This window comes from Protopterus annectens, chromosome 8.part0, assembly GCF_019279795.1.
Source record: "Protopterus annectens isolate FY-2018-M chromosome 8.part0, PAN1.0, whole genome shotgun sequence".
Lineage (NCBI taxonomy): Eukaryota > Metazoa > Chordata > Ceratodontiformes > Protopteridae > Protopterus > Protopterus annectens.
The window spans coordinates 209,791,077-209,813,035 of NC_056741.1; the positions used below are offsets into that span (position 1 = coordinate 209,791,077).

At 39.4% G+C, this 21,959-nt stretch overlaps 1 protein-coding gene across 1 annotated transcript in view; it reads left to right on the forward strand.

Moving 5' to 3' along the window:
- Positions 1-21,959, forward strand: part of LOC122808192 (guanylate-binding protein 2-like) — a 994,936-nt gene that overhangs the window by 188,518 nt on the left and 784,459 nt on the right. The window contains exon 2 of the mRNA XM_044079160.1: positions 15,595-16,024. Coding sequence (XP_043935095.1) covers positions 15,595-16,024 — 430 coding nt within the window. The remainder of the gene's footprint in view (positions 1-15,594; positions 16,025-21,959) is intronic.

A 21,959-nucleotide genomic window follows, 5' to 3' on the forward strand; every position in this document is an offset into this window, starting at 1 on the left:
CTGTACAACATCTTATTTCCCTCCACACGTATAATGCTTGGTATATGTACAATTTTTTCCCTATTTTTCACACAATATTACAATCCCAACCACCAGTCCATAAACTCCCTTTGTCATAAATGTTTGCAATGTCCAGTACTTCTTTACATAAAGTTTTCCAATATCCTTTCAAAGGCTCTCTTTCTACCTCTGTTAGAAATTGTTAATGAATTTTCTTTTTTGTTTCCCTACTAAATGATTTTATCATATAAATATTCCATGGGTTGCAGTCTTTCTTTGAAAAAAAAAAAAACTGTCTCATATATAATGTCACAAAATGTATCTTGGTTAATAAGAATAAATGTTGTTATTTCATGTGCTTTTACACCCAAAGGAGCTATTAAATTGTCCCAGACTTCATACCTGTATATTTCTTTGTCTTCTTTACTTTAAATCTTTACTGTGTACTTCTGTTTTTCAATTTCTTCTGCTTTCTTTTCTGTGAGTCCCCTTCTGCCTTATTTTACACTCGCTGTATGTTTTCCTTTCCATCTCACCACTATTCTTCATGATTGTCTCTGCATAATCCTTTTGTATTTTCTCCATAATGTTCCCGGGAAACATCCCCTTCATTCTCTGTCTCACTCTTAATCACTATTTCTTGAACTAAATCATTGTGCAATCCTCCTGACTGGAAGGTTGTAATTAGACATTGAAAATTCGCTGACTCATCTCCAAGCAGATTTCTTTGAAACATTATCTCAGAATGTTCATTCTTCAATTTTACATTTATGCTTTCTCCATTTCTCTCACCTCTCAATCATTTCCTTCTCCCATACCTCCCAACTGTCCCTGATTTTGACTCAAATTTTAGGTCTGTCCCTCTTAATCCCTCTTAAAACTGGTGACTATTGGAAAAAAGTTGGTGAATTGCACTTAAAAAATAATGATAGTACACAGAGTTACAGACTTCCTTTAGTTCCGAAAATGTATATTAACTCACATTCTCTTATTTTGTCAATGTTTCAAGTTAATAGTGCTAAAAGTTTAAAAGTGCCCCTGATTGTCCTGATCATTTCTGGATTTGTCCCTGATTGCTGGAGAGCTATGCCTTCTCTCCCAATCTGCCTCCCTGTTTCTCCAGGCCAATTCTGCATCTGGAAAGGAAACAGGAAGTAGTCTTGCAAAATAAGGTCCACTCATAGCAAAGACAAGTAGGAGAAGTTCCCTAATGTCCTGGCTAAATTTCTCCTACTAGTATAAATACTATCTCAGGTCTCCACTGAAAATAGAACTAGCCTAATTGGAAATCGAGTCAAAGAAGCATAAACAAAAATATCTGTTCAAAAAACAAGGTGATGATTTTTAGAAATGCAGAAAAGCTTGCTGCAGTCCACCTGGGCTGACATATTCCAAATAACAACTTGCAACCCTTATAAACCACTTATCCTGTCAAGTATATCCAGGCCTCTGGTAGGACCGTCATCTTGATTTCCAAATTCACAATGAATATGATACAGCTAAGATTCACAAGCTACTATTCTGGTCTTGGGGTATTTCATACTCCCTAACATAAGCAGCTAGATAAACCATCACAAAGGGAATTTTGCATGGCTTAGTAGAATGCAGACTATCCATTATTGCCTCTGTATTAAAAACGAAATCCGCGAAAACAGCCTGTAAACAAAATATGTAATTTCATCAGCCTGGCACAGAGAAGATACCATCACTGAGGTGCACAAAAGGGCTAAGCTCTTCCCCAACCAACAAAGATCTAGCCTCATTTTAGGTTCTCTTCTATTCAAAGTTTTGCAGTGGTACTCCTTTACTTACTTTGCAAACAGATTTTTTTCTATAGGAGAGCATATTTAGTCATGTAATCTTCCATTCAGGGCAGATCCTTCCTTTTGTATTTATTTAAAATTTGATGTGGTGTTGGCTTCCCCTACTGTCAAGGCTTGGGGTCACCATTTTGTGTAATGTGTTGGTATGGAGTAGTTGATTTTTCTGGTGCCTCTTATTGGCCCTATACATATGTAATGCTGTCTTTATTACTTTATTAACAGTGATATGCTTAATCAGGATGGAAAAAAGCAAAATATGTAGGAAAAACATTCTAGTATAAAAAATGACACAAATGCAGGTACTTGTTTATTTGTGTATTATATATGCATATATCTGTATTTGTTAAGTGGGTAAAACACTGATCTACACAGACATTTCTCAAACTCTACCCAGGATTGCTGTCTTTATTGACTTGCTCAGAGTCACAAAGTAGATGAATACAGGTTTGTGGCATGCAGTTCTGCCTCAGGATAAACATATCTTGAGCATGGCTTGCTTAGAATTAGACCATTTAAATACTGTTAAATGCATGATGTTTGTGAGCTTAGAACTTTAAATGACTGCAGGAACAAAAAGGTTTACTTCTAAGCTAGGGATTATCTGATGAATTTAATGGGCATAGGAAGGAGAAACATAAGTTGGAGGAAGAATCGTCCTCTAGTGCTCCTTCTGGAGCTAACTTAATCACTCAAAATTCCCAGGGAATGAAACTTCATCACATTCTACCAAAGTTCTTTATGGGTCTCTAGTGACTGATGTTGTAATGGGATAAAGTCCCAACTATCGCCCAGGCTATCTAGTCTCAATTAGAAGTTTAGGCAACAGATGGAGCAGGGAGGGATAGGCATACCCATTCTGGATGGAAGGGACAGTGTTTATGATGATCCCAAAGGGGAGATATCATTTAAAGTGGGGTTGTCCATGGATGTAGTAGTTGATGAGTGTGGTGGAATAGGGAAGTGGCCTGAGTAGGGTATATAAAGAAAGCCTACCATTGGAAGCAAAGATGGCAAAACCCCCAGGGGACACTTAGAATCCATAACCAACCCAAGAAATACCAGAGTAAGTCTTGCGGGGTAGGAGTTTAGCTGTTGGACCTACCATGGACATTGTGGACTGGGGAGCCAGGCTTGTGCAATGATGTATAAAGGACCAAATAAATAGTTTTAGATTTCCTTCCAGGAAGACACTGAGAGGTGTTTCTGCTGTATCTGAGCTTGAGTTGTCTAAATGTTTAGTTACTTCCAGTCCTCCAAAATCCTTAGCAATTCACTTCAATCTTTCCACAGCCCCTCTTTATCAATGAACATGGACTGGGACAGACAGATGAGGGCAATAAGGAAGGAAAAAAATCAGTATGTTTGGCCCTCTCATTCTCCAATTGTTCTAGGGTGGCAAGAGAAGGTTCTGTTCCCCAGTTTGGATGATTCCACAGCAGTCCACTGTCTGACACTAGTAAACTTGAGGCCAGTATTCCTATCACAAGTTCCTCTTCAATGTCAACTTCTCCCCTTGCTTCAATATCTATTGCTCAGTTGATATCTGTTGCCTCATCACTGACCTCTTTGGTACTGAGTTCCACTAGGTTAGAAGTCATTGACATTGAGAGGTCAACAGTGACCATGGTGCCAATAATCTTAGTGCACTGTTGGGTGTCATTGATTTCAGTGCTTTATGCCTCAAACCTAATGCATCTACCTTGGCATCAACATTGTACTTGGTATTGAGGGCTGTGTAGGGAACTTGACAGTGAGCATTTCAGCACCAGTCATCATTATGTCACAGGACCACTTGACACCTAGCATTTTGATATAATTATTGATGCAGATGAAGCAGACATTGTTGTAGCACTCGTTGATGGTTCAGTCCTAGGACCTAGCAATTCTATTGGCCTTAACTGAGGACACATATCAATCTGAGCATTTATTCAATCCATCTTATCATCAAAGATGCAGGAAGTGTGTGAATCCAACATAGAGACAGACTCAGAGTTTCTGGCCTTACCTCTTCTTCTTTGCGTAGTTCTCCTCTGAATGGTCCTAGGAAGAAATGCTGCAATAAGAAACACATAGACTAGACTGCCACACACAGCCTTTCACTCCAGATACTGACACTGATGACGGAAAGGATTCACAACTGATCTCTCCTGAAGACACAAAATTTGGTGAGATAGTCAAGCTTATCTGACAGAAGGGGCATGGTCTATTCACCCAATCTCCCTATTAAAGGGAAGTGTACTGTTCCACCCCTCTTACCTCTTGAGTGATCCTCCAACAAACCAGATGTATGCATTTGACAAGCAGATGGCATGACAGGACCCAGATGTAGTATCACATATGTTAAGATACCTAGACAGGATATCCAGCCTCCCAACAATTTTGTGAATAAGATTGGCACAAATCTTAAAGGCTTAATAGAAAGGGGATCTAGTGAGTTAGGGTTTGCCCACAGTACCAAGTTTACTTCAAAATGTGGCAGTTGTAATTAATGCTATGCTATTAATGAAGCTCAAAGCATAGTATTGAATAATATTAATACGACAAGACTTAGGTTTGAACAGGGCAATTGCAATTCGAAGTATATTATTTATTTAGCAAAATGTGTAGCTTGTTCAGGCTTCTATATAGGAAAAACTGAGAGGTTTTTAAAAAACGGATATATGCACATCTCTACAGTATAAGGACTAAGGATAAAAATAATGCACTTTACAGACATGTTGAAAGACATGGATCAGAACATATTTTTACATTTTCAATTTTAGAGAATGTAGAGATCGATTCTAGGGGTGGCGATCTTAGAAGTAAGCTTTCATACAAAGAAGTGTGGTGGCAACTATTAACAGATGCAGTGACACCACCAGGTCTGAATGACCATATTTCTATTAAACCACTTCTTTGTATTTAATAGGTTCGCACATAACATGACATGTTAACATACTTTTGATAGTATGGTACAAATATATGCATTTTTTAGCTATTTTTATGATATCAAGAGGGGTTATTGTTATGTTGTCATGTTATATTCTTAGTTGTTATAGTTTTATTTGTCAGAACAGAGATTTTTTATGATACAATGATGCATTTATGTAATGTTATGGTCTGTTAGTTTTTGTCATTAGAGTGCTGCCACTTTAAGAATTTGGCGCCAATGAAGTTATTTAAATACTTTGAATCAGCTGTTGGGTCAGTTCTGAGGAAGCTCACTTTGTCTGAGTGAAAGCGCTTAACATTACCAAGTTTTAATAAAGAATTTGTGTTCGTATCACGAGTGTGGACTGTGATATATCCAGTTTGGATAGTTTAAGTGAACCATTTGGCCTGTCATTCTGTTTAGCAGATGGAGGCGATATTATCTGCAGCATTACTGAAGGCATTGGTTACACTAATTTTCATTTGGAGATATCGTTCAGAAAGGTGTTTTTTATTTTTTGGTGAGTTGCAGACAGCGGTTGGTGGCGTTATTTTACCGCTCAGCTGTTTATTTTGTTTGGTGTTACACAGAACGCTCCCAGTGATGATTCAGCCTCCCAACAATGGGGAATCTTTTGTTTGATCCCCCTGGCTGACTCTGTATTTGTAGTAGTGGCCTTCAAAAAGGATCCCTTAAATGAGAATTCAGCCCATCCACTGAATAAGGAATCCAGAGCACTAGACTATTTTTTTTTTCAGAAAGTGCATGTCTTCACATATTGCTTTTTCTATTAGGGCACATTTTTACATGACTCATAAAACATTTCAGAGTGCATTGGTAAATAAGGTGTAATATACAGTGAATAAATTACTGCATGGAGATCTATGTAGGAAGTCACAGTCCTAGTTGTCAGCTATGCCTACTATTTCAGACTTCTGCATGTAACTTGTCCATAATGCCATCAAGGAAGCAGCTTCAGCAGCTTGTTCAGTCCTTACCATACATAAGCATGCCTGCCTCTGATATTACAAATTTGTTGAAAACATCAAGGAATCCTTCACCAATGCCTCATTCAAAGACACCAAGTTATATAGTCCCAAGTTGAAAGCCAAGCTTCAGAAGAGTCAGCAAGAATATAAGACAACCACAGCAGTTGTATAACATTCTGCAGTCTTCCGGGGATATCCTTTCATAATCAGAAGAATGCCAGGAACTTGTGGTTTAAAAAGACCAAACAGCAAGACTTTCAGCAACATTCTAATAGAGAAAGAATGGGTGCTGTGGCTTCCAGATTGAATGATACCCTTCAAATAGAGGTGGGCAGCACAAACAGTGGGTTTGTAGCCCCTCTTTCAGGATCCAGTGGGAGAATCCTTGAGGGCTTGACTGACTGTCTCACTTTGAAGGCAGCTGGGGGTCATGAATACTTCCACTTATTTATTTATTTATTTTTTTATTTATTTGACATTTGTTAACTGGGTTAGTCCAACTGGGCAGCTTCCCATTTTAAGCGTAGACCCAAGGAGAAAAGCTCCAAATAGTACACGTAACATATGTAATCATATGACATAGTAAACAAAAACATTTTAGAGTTAACAAATATGACAAAAGTAGTCAGAGGAAAAAACATGCTAGAACAGGTACAGTGAATTGAAATATACTAGATTACAAAAGGATACAAACAGTACTAAGAAGAAAGCTAACAAATGGTCACACTCGTAAAATAAAGTGAACAATTAAATTATGGATGTACATTATATGCAGGAGATAATCCCAAGGCACAGATCACTATCTGAATCTAAAGTGCTGTAGGCTGAGAGAAAAGAAAGATTGACTATTAGTAGATTTGTAAGAGAGAGAGAACAGATAGTAGTTATAGGAGTATTAGAGGAGTATAGGAAGAGAGGAAGATAGAGTTAAGATGGGTGATTGCATAGAGTTTGTTTCCTGCGTGAGAAGCCATAATCCAAGACAAGTGGCAAATTGTATCACGAGTTTATACCATACAATTTTTGTGTCCTCCTTGGTAAATGTCCTTCTTTTTTTTCTATCATATTCAGTTAGAATGGTTCCCTGATGATATGTTGGCACTCAAAATGCCAGGTGCCAATATGTTGTTGTTTTTCTTTCGGCTTTTCCCGGTTAGGGGTTGCCACAGCAGAACTCCGGTCCACTAATGATTGGCAGTAGATTTTGCCAATATGCCAAAAAAATGATGAAAAATGCAGAAGATCAAATCTTGAACATTGCTCTTCTCCTTTAAATTTATTTTTTAAAGAGGTGCAAGCCCATCACCCCCCAAACTTATATATACTAACACCAAGATTCCCATACCTCAGAAAAAACTGAATATTCTGAGAAATGGCCCACTCATTCTTAGTATATATACGTCCATTTTTTCAACCATTCAGTCTCCATGTTTCAAGACTCCCTCTAACAAGTCTTGACATTTTAAATAGCTACCTGCTAGAATGGTGTGGCAAGAAAAGAGGTATTCACCCTCTTACAAAGAAAGAACAATCCAGGATGTTCCATCAGATAGGGTCTGGATACTACTTAAGTTGTATTTATTTACTTATTTATTGGTTCTAAAGACAACAAAGGACCTCAGACTAGTTTTGGATTTTAGTAGTCTCAGTCAATTCATTCTAAAAACTAAGTTCTGAATGGTCTTGTGCAGTCACTCTTTCATTTTACACTGGACAGCAACAGACTGTGTTCTTTAGACCTCCATAATGTAGAACTGCATGTCAGAATAGCCAAGATGTCCAGGGGGTTTATCTGCTCCATTGGCACAGGGGAATAAAATCCTGACTTTGGCCCAGCTGACCTGAGTTTGACTAACAGCTCAGGTGACTGACAGAGTTGCAGGGAAGGAAGGGTTTGTCCATCCCAGGTGGGAGGGTGCTCAATGATATGCTCCCTAAGGGGAGGCATGGTCCAAAGAGTGGAGTTGCCCTCAGTCATAATCAGTGAGCATAGGGCAGTGGGAAAATGGAGTTTGTAGGTCATAAACAAAATTCTCCTGGATGGAGGCATAGATGAGCCGAGCCCCCAGAACACCCTCAGAGTCCATAATCAGCCCCAGCACCTATGGATTAAGTCTGTGGGGGGGGTGACAGTAAACCAAGTGTAGGCACTGGATACTGGAACCCAGACTGTAAAAATGAGGTGCAGGGGGACTAAAAAAATATATTCAAGAGGTTCCTGTACTTCTAGTTAGGAGTCATCCATTTCATTTTGGTGCCCTTCAATTGGGTCTAATCACAACCCTCCCCTCTGGGTGTTCACCAGATGCATGGCTACAGTGGCTGCTCACCTCAGCCTGTGACTGTCTCCTAGCTACCCCTACTTGGGAGTCACTAGCACAAGTGAGGTAAGTCGATACTCCATCTGTTTTAATCTTTCGGAATCTTGAGGAGCAGCAAGAAGTCCTAGATACAGTTGTTGCAGGTACTGACCTTGACAGGGTGCTGCTTAGGGACTCTGTCTTGTACAGCTAGCATTCCACAGAACAGAACAGAATGGAAGTGCAGCATGTCAATCCCAGGAACATCTTTTTCTTTTGGCACAAACAGTTGCTGGAGCTATCTGTCTCAGAATCCTAGGTTTATTAGTAGCAAGAATATCCATGGTACTTTTCCGGAGGTATCAGTGAGGATATTACATCATCAAAGTTTAGTGATCACAATGTAGAAATCCCATGGCAATACAATTAAGGATTTCTCAGGTGTGGAGTAAATGCCTGTCATGGTGACATCACCTTCTCATTTCTCTTGGCAGCTCATTCGCTGTATCCATCCTAAGTATGAAAGTTGCCACAGATGTGCCCATCCTCAGATGATGGGGTATTGTTTAGGGCAGGCAATCCAAGAAACCTGGCTACAGCGTAAGCACAGTCTGCACAAGTATGGTCCTCATCACATTGCAGGCCTTTCAGAAACCTCCTCTTCAGGGTGCATTTTCCATTCACTTCACTCATACAACATGATACTGGTATGGTATGTCAACAGGTAGGAGAAAGGTACCTATTCATACCCTTTTGCCAAGAAGCCATGAGGCTATGCGAATGTGTGATAGTCACTCTTCACATTCTCAAAGGAACATACATACCCAGACAGGGTAACTCTTGTGAACAAACTCAGCAATTTTTTTGTTGTTGTTGTTTTTTTAATGAGCATTTCCATGGCAAAGTCTGTCTTTTGTAACTTGCTGATGCCACATTAGTGGCCCTCAGAATTTCTGTGGCAAAGACTATCTTTTTGTCACTGAGGAAAGACTTAGTATAACCTGTTTGCCTCCTCAGTTAACTCCAAGTACAGCAGCTTTCTCTCCCTTATCCCTCCACATCCTTTATGCTTTTCCCCTACAACTCTTTTTTCTGTCATTCTTAAAGAAAGCTATGGAGCACAAGGTCAAGACCAATGTCATCTTCACTACCCATATTTGGAATTAATACGGTTGGCTTTCCTTGCTTGGATAGTAATGCAGTTTCCACTCCAGAAGTGGTACCGTTTTATTGCCACACTGAGGAGCAGGCTGCATTCCTTTGTTTTATTGACTTAATATTTGTCAAGATTTTCTGTTTAAGCTAGTTATTTATCATTAGATGATTAGTGCTGTCAGATGGTAGTGGTTGTGTTGTTGGCCCATGAGTTTATGATTTGTACAGTTTGCTTCTTTTATTTATAGTCAGTTGCTGGACTGATGACTGTGTTGTCTGGATGGAGAGAGAATGTTTTTCATCTTCCTGTGATTTTTATTTTGTGATTGTGATTCTAGGTTTTTGGATGAATGGAATAATATTGCTGGTGTTGCTGGCAAGCAAGGAGAGCATTATCATATCTTTTTATTTTTATCATAATTTAGGTAATTACTCTTAGTAGCATAAGACTTTTGTTTTTTACTGACAGTCTGATGAATGTTTGAAGTATTTTACAAGTCCTGGGCCTCAAGGAAGTTATTTTATATATTTACTGATATTTGAATACCTGGAAAGGCTGACTGGGTATGTGCTAATTTTGTATGGAGGCCTGTAGAGAAAAGCTCCAGAGTATTACAAAAACTGTTTTAAGGTCAAGAAGTTTACAATCTTCAAAATGCAAAAACATCTACAGTTTAAATAATTACACCAAATTAGACATAATGTGAAAACATTGGTTTGGGATAGATGACAATAATTTAATATTTAGAGAAATGTTAGCCAGTTTATAATGAAATTAAAAGTAAGTTATTATTGTATAATACAGCTGGAGATAATGGCTAAATAGTCTCATCTTTATTTCCAGACTTGTCAAAAGCTTTAGACACAGTTTGTCACAGCAAACTTCTACTTCAAATTTCCTCACTGGGGCTCTCTCAGCCCACCCTTCTATGTTCAAAAGCTACCTATCTAACAGGTATCAATCTGTAAAATGGCACTCTACCCTCTCTGTATACATCCCCAGTGTACTACAAGGCTGTATCTTTGGTCCCCTCTTTTTTAATATACTAACCAACACCCTCCATATATCCACACAACAGACCTCGCAAGTACAGTACGCAGATGACTCCATACTCAATTGCACATCTGACAACATGCCACACCTCCAAAAAATTACTTGGGAAGCTTTAACAACAACTGAAACATGGCTTTGTAACTCACAACTCATGCTCAACTCTAAAAAAAAGCAAAGTACTAATTTTTTCACCCAAATTCCTGTCCCAAGGAAAAAAATGTTTAAAGCCCTTTTTCTTGATAATACAACCATTGAAGTCACTTCTCATAGCAAATTGTTAAGAATGATAGTAAATGATAATCTTAAATTTTACCAGCATACACAAAATTGCATAAAAAAAAACATCAAAAATTACGGATGGTTTACAGAGCCAAAAACTTCTCAACAATGCAAATAAAGCCACACTTATCTCCTTCCCATATGGTTTATCTAGTCTATGTCATGTAATCGAACTTCTAGAAGTTCGAACACCAGAAGTTCGAATGGAGAAGTTCGAAAACTGAAAATGTTGAAGCCGTGGAAAACCAAATTCTTTCCCAGGGAAAGAATTCGGTTAGCTGTTTCTGTGGCTTCAACATTTTCTCCACTGTGGTGCGAAATTTACGGAACATGCTAAGGTAAGTGTGTGATTGTGTAGGACATTGGGGTTAGGGTGCGGGTAAAGTAAGTGTGCAATAGTGACGGACTTTAGGGTTAGGGTGCAGGTAAGGTAAGTGTGCGATAGTGACGTACTTTAGGGTTAGGGTGCAGTTAAGGTAAGTGTGCGATAGTGATGGACTTTAGGGTTAGGGTGCGGGTAAGGTAGGTGTGCGATAGTGATGGACTTTAGGGTTAGGGTGCAGGTAAGGTAAGTGTGTGATAGTGACAGACTAGGGTGCGGGTAAGGTAAGTGTGTGATACTGACGGACTTTAGGGTTAGGGTGCGGGTAAGGTAAGTATGCGATAGTGATGGACTTTAGGGTTAGGGTTTGGGTTAAGGTTAGTGCACAGATAGTTGTGTATGTAAGGTTTAGTGTAGGTTTATCAGGTTTTTGGTGTGCTTGTGTTGTGTGTGTGTGTTTTTCGGAACAGCAAATTTTTTTCCCTAGGAAAAAATTTGCTGTTCTGAGGTTTCAATGTTATCACATTTCGAACTTCCAAGTTCGAACATATGGTGTTCGAAATTTTGGAAATTCGATTATGTGAAATAGACCTGGTTTATCCAGGGTTGAAAAAGAACAGATACATGTTTTGGCTAAGAAGTTTTTCAGAATGGGTTTAAAGGATGGAGGGAGGGTACTGACCTGGTGGATACAGGTAGGGAGTTCCAGGTATTAGCAACATGGTATGAGGACTGACCATGCCCAGCAGATTCAATAGATATGTGGACAAAGAGGAGTTTATGGTCAATGGATTGCAGTGATCCGATTGGTAACATCGTTGTGTAGAATGGCATTTATTGCTGGACAAGCAAATGGATGTTGGATAATTTTATAGGTTGTAAGAAGCTATGCATATTTTAGTAGATGGAGTAGTTGCAAACAATTTAGCTTTTTAGTCCTATACTGTGGTGGGTTTTGAAGGGGGTATTTGCTGCATATTTAGTCACTTTATTATAGCATTGTTCATGTTTTTCTTTTCTTTTTGAGAGACTTAATGAGGACATTTGAAGCAGAAGTTTGCTGTGAGAAACTGAGTTGAAGGCTTTATACAAGTCTAGAAATAAAGTGCAGACTAGTTTGCCATTGTGTCTAGCTTTATTGACAATATCTGTAAGAGTTAGAAATGCAGTGTTAGTACTATGGGAGGGGTGTAGACATCTTGTGTAGAAGATAGGTGTTCTTTCTGCAGGAGATAGTTTAGCAAATATTTTTAGCATTCTTTATAGTTATTAATAATATATTTTTTTTAAAACAACGGACATCTTTATTAAATTATCACTTATGACAAATGCAATCATACATCTTCTTCTTCTTTCAGCTTTTCCTGGTTAGGGGTCACCACAGCGGATCACCTGTCCACTCATGATTGGCTGTAGAATTTTACTGTGATGAGTTGCCAGCCTGGCACCCAACCTTCCACAGAAGGCACACACACATGCACACACTCATGCCTAGAGCCAATTTAGCATGTCCAATCCACCTACAGCATGTCTTTGGGATGTGGGAGGAAACCCATGTGACCACAGGGAGGATGTGCAGACTCCACACAGTAGGCACCCCAACCAAGAATTGAACCGGAGAACCTCTTGCTGTGAGGTGACAATGCTAACTGCTGCACCACCGTGGCCGCACACAATAATGCATCTATATAAATGAAAACAAACCATATTGACATATTTTTAGTTGAAAACATTATACATCACTTATAATTTATCCAGTCATTGTCTGTCAAACATTACATAACTCATTCAAATCTGTCTTCTTTTAAACCTCATTCTTCTTCCCAAACATTATTCTGCATGTATTGTTCCCACAATTCCAATTTTTTTCTATATAATTTGCTCCTACCCTTTTCTAAAGATCCCATTTCTAGTTGTTTTATTTCTGTTACTATATTAATTACTTCTAGTACAGCTAGTTTACACTTTGATTTCCATTTTCTGGTAATTGCTTTTTTTGGCAGCCACCATAATTAGACTCGGCAAGACCTTACTATATCTAGGCAATTACAGTTCTGTAGCATAGCTCAAAAATTATTTCCTTAGTTACACCAATTTGCACACCCAGTATTTCTGGCAGACTAGTCTGGAGGGAATATTTTTAAGTCTACCAACTCATTACACTCCCAAAAAATATGTTCCAAATTACCTCTTTCTTCCCCATGAATTTGACTAGTTAAAGTTAATATAAAGAAACACTCTTCATGTTACATTTGCTTACACTGCACAAAGATAAAATTCTTAGTGAAAACATTCAGGAGTTGAGCTTTGTGGCAAATCTCCTACAGTATCAGGGTCAGGGTTAGATGTAGTGATTACAGGCTCTGCATTGTGAAGGAAGATGGTGACTGAGTGGAAGAGGAGTGAAAAGTTGCAGAACATTTAACACACATATATATATATATATATATATATATATATATATATATATATATATATATATATATATATATATATATTTTTTTTTTTTACTGCAGTTGACCTGTTCATTATAGGAAGATAAGGCTGCCAATTTATCCTGGCTTATAAGATTGTTTTAGCAGCTTCTGTCTAAGTATATTTTTTGTCATGTTTTAAATATTATTTTAAAATCTAATGCAATGGCCATGAGGCATAACAGCTTTTAAGTATTATTTGTTTCTGATAGCATTTTAGTAAGTATTGTTTACTGGAATTATTGATTGTAATTCAGTTTCTCCTTCTTAAAGAGAAATACCTTGTGGCTAATATGTTATATTATTCAGTTATTACTAGTTTGAACGCAACAATTTTGTAATCATTGTTTGAATGAGTGGTTTTGTAAAGTGCTTAAAAATAAGCACTAAATAAACTTGGGCTAACCTGTTTGAGAACCACTATACATATGTCCATTCCAAAGTCTTATAATTCACAAATTCAGCATGCCTTTTCTAGATCTTCATGCCTTTCACTTAACTACATGGTTTCTCTCGTCCCACTAGTGACCAGAGACCTTCCTTACCCTTTGTGGTGGTCTAATGGTGGTTTAAATCCAAACTTCAACCCAGAAGCTTTCAACCAGATTAATGAATAATAAGTGTACAAGGTCCTCTCTATGGGCAACATCTCAGTACATAGTGATTTCCTTCTATGCTTCAGTTCCTACAGCGTTAGAGCATTTACCACAATTTTTATAAGACATTGAGCTACTTATCTATCAATGTCATATGTTAGCTATATCCAAATGTCATAACCGACTAAATCTCACAATTTTAGCTGCTGGGAAAGTCTTTAAGCCTTTTGATAAGCTTTCTTATCAAGATTATCACTAAATGAAAAAAAAGTCTCTGTCAGAACCTTAATTTCATGCTGGAGAAATTAACTGTATCACCTTTTTAGTCAACTTTCATGACAGACTTAAAATTCTTGGCATGAAAACATAAATTTCTTTTTGGTTAACTGTCTTTTCAACAAAAAGAGTTTCAGAGCTGCAGGCTCATTCTTCTGAATCTCCTAATCTCATTTTCCACACAGTCAATGTTCATATTGTGAGCTAACTCATCTTATATGCCAAAAGTAATCACTGAAAGAAATTTAAATTGGTCAATTAATTTGCCCGTGATTTACTCCAGAAGAGAATATTTAACCACATTGTTTGGATATCCATAATCAGCTATGGTTTTATTTGGACAAAACTAAAAACATTACAAAAGATAATCAGCTATTTGTCTCCTATTCTACTAAAGTCTCTAAATTCACTCTATCTAAGTGGCTTTCAGAATACATTGTCTTTTAATAAATATGTACCTGGACAACCAAAAGGACATTCTGTTAGAGTTGTGGCTACGTCTCAGACCTTTTTCAAAAATGCTTTAATTGTGACATGAGCTTCTCTGCATACTTGTACAATATGCTATAAACCGGATGTAATCTCTAGGACTAGTTCTTTCTTGGGGTCTACTCTCATAAAATAAATTTTGTCATCATCCCACCCAAGAGGATGAGCTGAGGATTCTGTTTTAGAAGTTGAAGGGGACAGACTGTATCATATAAAATACTAAAGTTATGCACAATGCTAGGTATTCTTGATGTACTTCTCTCTTCTTCAGTGTAACTTCCAACCTTCCTCATTCTTGGGTGAAAGGTACCTCGAGAGATCTTTGGGGGAATGTCAAGACTGACTCTGTAATCAGAGAATGAATAAATGAATGGCTACTGAAAAAAATGGAAACTCGGTGAATGGAACATCACTCATTATGTTTTTAGTGTTGATATGCTCACTGTGCAGGGCATCCTTGATCTTGAGACACAGAAAGGCATACAGCGTTATGGGTATTAGTGAAAAGTCAGAGCCTGGGAAAATCTTAAAGAAGCTGAGGTGACTAGTCCTAGAATTTGAAGTGGGTGGGGTCATGAAAATCTGTCATTACAACAAGTACATAATTTTTGTTTTCTTATCTAGAGTGCAGTATAGTGCCAGTTATTGCAGGTAACATTTTACTACTCACTCCCGTCTTGTAGCTTTGTTATTCACAGCTATTTCTTACAAATCACTTATAAAGCATCAACTTAAACACCATTTTTTGGAATGTCTCCCGTTTTCAAACAGCTGTGGTCACTTTTTCAAGCAGATAAAATTAAGATAAGTAGTATTTCCTAATGACTGCATGTATGTTTAAAAAGGTGTATTAATATAAAAGTTCATTTGGTAAACTTTGACATATCATTATAGTTTTAAAACTCAAAGATTTGTCTTCTTTATAGCTTTAGATGACAACTTGCCATATATGAAAAGCCCTGAAATGTTTATCATGAAGGAAGAGGGCCAGTACGTTCTGAATGAAGATGTGTGCTCGATTCTAGCCAATGTGCACTGTTTCAGTCAGGTGATTGGCATTGTGGGCAAAATGAGATTAGGCAAGTCCTACATTATGTCAAAATTCTTTGATGAAGATGATGGATTCAAAGTTGCACACACAACAGATCCAGAAACAAAAGGTGTCTGGGTCTGGTTCCGTCCGCATCCAACGAAAAAGGGAGTACTGCTTATACTTCTGGATACAGAAGGTCTTCACAGTGGTGAACAAAGTTGGAAAGAAGACAGTGATATTTTTCTAATTGCCATGTTACTTTCCAGCACTCTGATTTACAATACCGCCAAGGTCATTGACAGTTCAAATGTGGCTGATTTAGAGTATCCTTTTTGTTACTGATTGTTATAAGATGTAATAGTGCAGTAAATCATAAGGAGCAAAATGCAGGTGAGACCTTTTATTTTTTTACTGTGTGCTAATATGTGATATTTTTGTATGAGTAATTATTAAACTATCCATAAAACCCAAGGAAACACAGCAAATGGTTTTGACAGATATCCAGTTTGGATGCTGATTTACCTGATGCCCAGCACCTGCCTATTTAGCGCAGATCAAAGCGGTCAGTTAGAAGGTTTATTATGAATTCCCCACTGTTATGAGGGGAAAGAGACAGTCTAAATGTTCCTCCAAATGACAGAGCTAATAACGTATATGCTGATAAACTAAGAAAATTTCAAGAGCAAATATCAAGTTTATTTATTTATTTTTCCTTTGAGAACTGGGTTAGTCCAACTAGGCTAGCAGCCTCTTTTCAGGGAAGACCCAAGGTGGCATTTATACTACTACTAGGGAGAATGTGGCTATTTCACTGGGAAACTTCCACTACTATTTCTGATAGGTGCCATGGGATCTGCTCCATTTACCTGAGTTACCATCAATTCAAGCAGATGGGAGCACGGTTTAACATCTCATCCAAAGAACAGACCCAGGAGTGCAGCACCCCCTTATGTAGCACTGCAGTGTCAGCAATCAGTCTACTAGGTGTGTGAATAGAACCTACAGGCTTCTGCATCAAATCCGAGTGTGCTACCTGTGGTGTCCCTCTGATAGTTTTTAGATGAATAACACATGATGTTGACCTAGTAAGAAATACATGATAGCTTCCTTAATTTTTACTTCCCTGTGGATTGTAGACTGATATTTAGATATTAGCAAGGTTACACATTTACAGACATATCAGATACTGAAATTCTATCTAATCAAGTATTTCTGTGAACTACAACAGTAACTATTTTGTCTAATTGTTATGACAACTCTATTATAATTATCTGATGTGTCTATAAATAAACAAATGCAGAGCATTATACTATGTGAAGTGCCAGTAGAGATTAGCATAGCTAAAAAAATACTTCTTCTTTCGGCTTTTCCCAGTTAGGGGTAGCAACAGTGGATCATCTGTCTGCTCATGACTGGCAGTGGAGGTTTACAGTGTTGAATTGCCAGTCTACTGCCAACCTTCCACAGAAGGCACACACATGCATGCACTCATGCCTAGGGCCAATGTAGAGTGTCCAATCCACCTACAGCATGACTTTGGTATGTGGGAGGAAACCGGTGCACTCAGAGGAAACCCACGCAACCACAGGGAGGACATGCAGACTCTGCACAGAAGGCACCCCAGCTGAGGTACAGATGCTAAATAATGGATCTGCTTTTAAATGTTAAAGTCCACAAAATGGTATGTGTTTATCAGGATTTATTAACTCCAGATTCTAGAATGCTGCAGTGTAATCTTGGCAGATCAAGCTTTCAGTATTCTTCATATTGATCATTGCTGTAGCAGCCTAAGCTATATGGCTGACATCCTGCACTGGATATAGTAACCAGCTAGCTTTCAAAGATTCAAGGCACATTCCATGCATCTAAACTAGTAGTCATCTTGAACTGGGCTGAATAAAGGGCAGGTTTGGGTGCCAAACCCTTCAGAGATTTCCTGCCGCCAAAGAGAGTGCTCCTCTGCAGGTTTTCAAGGATTGACGATTGGCTTGTTCATAGGTTCATAGGTGTGTACTAGGCTAATGGCCCTGGAGCCTTTACCAGCCTAGCCCATAGAAGTGTACTGGTATTGGGCTGCTCAACGTTAGTTCCCAGTGCCTCTATCAAGTAAAGCCACTGCAGTGATCCTCGGGGTGAACTTTCTATTTCCCATCCACTCATCAAGATTTCTCTTGAAGCGGACCAGTGAGGTGCTTTGTTTGACATGTATGGGAAGTCTGTTCAAGAACATGGGCAGTCTCTGGGTTATGTACCTGTCCCTCCAGCATGTTCTGTTGATTGTGGTAATGAGGTTGAGGTCTCTGGAGCGCGTGGTGCAGAGGGATTTGGATTTCTTTTAGAGAATAATAATAGAGCTGGGTCAGACATGGCTTTGTAAGTCAAGCAGAGATCTCCTCTTAGTAGACCTTATGAGACAGAGAATAGCTGGAGTGTTTTTGAGTCTGTCCATGTAGGACAAGTGTTTAAGGCCTAGGATCCTCTTTGTGAGGTACTTTTGTGGCCTTTCCAGCTGCCGCATATGTCCAGTGAGGTACATGCCCAATGGGGCATTATACTTGATGACTGGCCCAGTAAGGGAAGAGTAGAGAGAGACGATGACCTCCTTCTTCCTGGATGCAAAATCCATGGTAATGAGATGTGCCACATTGAAGGACTTTCTGACCACCATGGCAATGTGGTGGTCGAAGGGAGGTTGCTGTCAACCTGTGTCCTCAGATCTCTTATAATGCCTTCAGTGTTCAGTGGGCTCCCATTGATGTGGTAATTAGAGGGAACTGAGTTTTTCCCAAAGGGGATGACGATACATTTTTTGGCATTAAGCTTAAGGCCATGATTTTAACACTAGTCATTGGTCTCAATGAGGCCTTTCTGTAGGATGTCTGCATCACCTGGGGAGTTAAAAATGGCTCCCAGCTTGCAGTCATCTGTAAACTTGGTCAGCCAGAGTCCCTCTGTGTTCGCTTGGACTTCTGAGAAGTAGATGCCAAACAGGAGAGGACCCAGGACCAATCCCTGTGGGACTCCACTCGTGACTGGTTGGCAGTCTAACTTGGAGTCCACTACTTTCACACTATGGGTTCTATCTGTGAGCCAGTTTACAATCCACCTAGTGATATAGTAGTCGATGCCTAGTTTGGTGAGTTTATCAATAATTCCTGAGTGGGGAATGGTAACAAAGGCCTTGGCCAGATCGAGGTAGGCTGTATGAACTGCCTTGCCCTCATCCACAGCTCTGGTGACTGACTCAAAGAAGTCAACCAGATTGATCAGGCATGATCTACCTTTCACAAAACCAAATTGCATGGGATCTAGAAATTGGAGATTCCCTATATCCTTGTTAATTAGGTCCATGATGATGCGCTCCATAGCCTTACATATCAGACTCGTCAGGGTAATGGGGCAATAATTCTCATGGTCTGTAGTCGCTCCCCCTTTATGGAGCAGCACGCTATTTGGTAGGGACAAAGCCTGAGGTGAGGCTGTGATTGAACAAAGCACACAGATGTGTTGCCAGTTCACTTTGTAGTTCATGTAGAACACATCCAGGGATATTATCTTGTCCCATGGAAGCTGTATTCTTGGCCTTGGACAATGCAGCTTTAACCTGTGCTGCAATAATGCTGGGTGCCCGGCATTCATCCAGTATTGTGATTGGTCCTTTGGGGACAGGGCTAAAGTTGGCACTGAATCTGTCAGCCAGTGTGTTTGCAATTTCTATTGGCTCAGTATAGGCGGTACCATTGTGCAGTAACTCAGAAAAAACTTGGGTATTGCCATGGAGATTCTTGATATAACTATAGAAGGCTTTGTAGTTGTTTTTAGTGTCTGCTGCAATTCTGCCTTCATAGCTGGCTTTAGTGGTTTTGATGAAGGATCTCAAATTTTCATTGAGTCTAATAAGGGAGTTTTTCTAGTCCTGGGACTTCACCTTTTTTCTGCAACAGTTTCTTCCTTCTTTTGTAGAGTTTATTAATGCCGGGGACCACCAGATTGGCTTCCTTTTTTGGAGGAGAGCATCTTGGTTCTGTTGGGTATGGCTAGTTCCATGCATTTATGTACATATTCGTACAGTGCATTGGTGTATGATTCAGCAGTCATGCATCTATTTTCCATTGACATGGGTGCCGTGAAGTTAGCCACCTCTTTTTTTTAGGAGCCCAAAGTCAGCTTTGGTGAAATTCTTCATGGTGGTTACCTTTTCAGGGGATGTGGGTGAGATGTGGAATTCCATGGTGATTAGTTTGTGGTCGGATCTAACCAGGGAGGAATTGACTATTGGTGTAGAGCAATGGTTGACCATGTTAGTAATAACCAGGTCAAGGATGTTGTTTTCTCTAGTGGGGGTAAGAATGAGTTGGTCCAGGGCATTGGAACTGATGAATTCCAGGAAGCATTGGGCCAGTGTACTGGTGCATGAGAGGTTTTCCCAGTTGATGGAGGGGTAGTTGAAATCACATAGTATGAAAGTGTTGGGTTGGACCCTAAGGGTTTCCAGGGTGCTTAGGAACATGGAGTGCGAGTCTTGGGACATGGTTGGGGACCTATAGCAGGCTACAACCTGAATTGCCATCTTACCCAATGTTAGTTGTACCTGAAGTAGCTCAGCTGCATTATGCTGGGCTGCTAGTCTGGAGGTGTGCATGTCCTTTATGAACATGGAGACAGCACCACCTTTAGAGCTTCAGTCCATCCTCTGGGGCCGAAAGGTATGGAATGAGTTATAGCCTGGTAGCGCAGGGGTAGTTTCTGCTCCTTTAAACCAGGTCTCTGCTGCAGTACAAATGTCAATGTTCTCCATTTTGAGAGTCCTTCGAGCAAGTGCATCTTGAGATTTAGACTTCTAGCGTTGAGCAGCATGACTCTCAGACTGCATTTATTTATAGCTGTTACAGTGGTAATTTGGTCTTTGGAACATCACCTAAAAAGGCACTATAGGGGTGGCAAGTGCCTTAGCCAGTATCCGGAAACCCAGGGGTGACAGATGCAGGCCATCTCTGGCAAAGCATCGAGGTCTTTTAATCATGTCATCCCAAGCAGATACTGGATCCCCTTAGAATGACACCAAAAACTTAGCCAAATGTTGAAGTCAATCATTTTCTGCTCGTACTATGGTATTATTCTGAGTGATGGTAGGATGCTGCTCAGGGCTGGGATCATACCTTCCTGGGCCACATAATCCAAGAGATACTCCATGTCTCTTTTCATGCAATCCAAGGAGGTGTGTCTCAGGTCATTCACACCCACATGGACAGTGACAGACTCATACTTGTACTTGTTGTGGCATGACCTGAGTGCGGGTGTTATATGTTGGATTTTGGCACCTGATAGACAGCTGACTGTTACCTTCTCCTTATTTAACCTAGTGAGTGGGACATCAGTGTGCCTCACTATCCAGTCACCTATGATTAGTGTATTGGGCAAGCTGTTTTGCCTTAGGGGCTTAGGTTGAGGGGCACACTGTGTAGGTGAGCTATGTTTCTTGTGGTTTATGCTGTGTTGTGGTGGTCGAGTGCATTTCTGTCTTGGAGGTCTCTGCTGTTTGGGTAGATTTTTATTGAGAGCCTCTGAAGGTGGGTGTGTGGTTTGAGTTTTTATCTGAGAGCTGTGATGGTGGGTACTCTGGAGGGCTATGTGTTGCATGTGGTTTGGTGCAGGTGTTGACCTTCTCCTCTTGACCAGCTATTGCGGTCTTGGCTTGAGAGTGCATGGCTTCCAATTTGGATATAAGTACATCTCTCAGAAGTCTAAGTGTTGGGAGGTAAGAGGAGAGGGTTATCTGTGTACATGAGGCAGTTGTTACACTGCCTCAGAATGCCAAGTTCACCACGTTAATAGGAAAAAGCACAGGGAACTGACCTTTAGACATGCCAGGAGGGATTGTCATAATTACTAAGTACTGGAGCTGTTTCCTTATATATTTCTTTGCTGTTCTGCAGGTAAGGGGCAGATAATTCCACTTGGGGGAAAATCTTTTGCATATTAGTTTTAAATTTACTTTCTTGTTTGGGAAAGCATGTTTTAAGCTGTGAGTATGCATTTTTATTGCTTGTCATGAGACTTTGCTGTACTTTTAAACTGGAACACACTTTTGTGTTTGACAGTTTAAAATTTGATTTAAACATTCTAAGCCATTTTTGTTCTGTGGAGAAATTGTGTTTAAATGACATTTTGGGTCTGGCTAAGCAAATTAGAGTGCTTTTTACTGTGTTTTTATTGGAAAAAGTGACTTTATAGTCATTTTAGAATTTTACTGGCTTG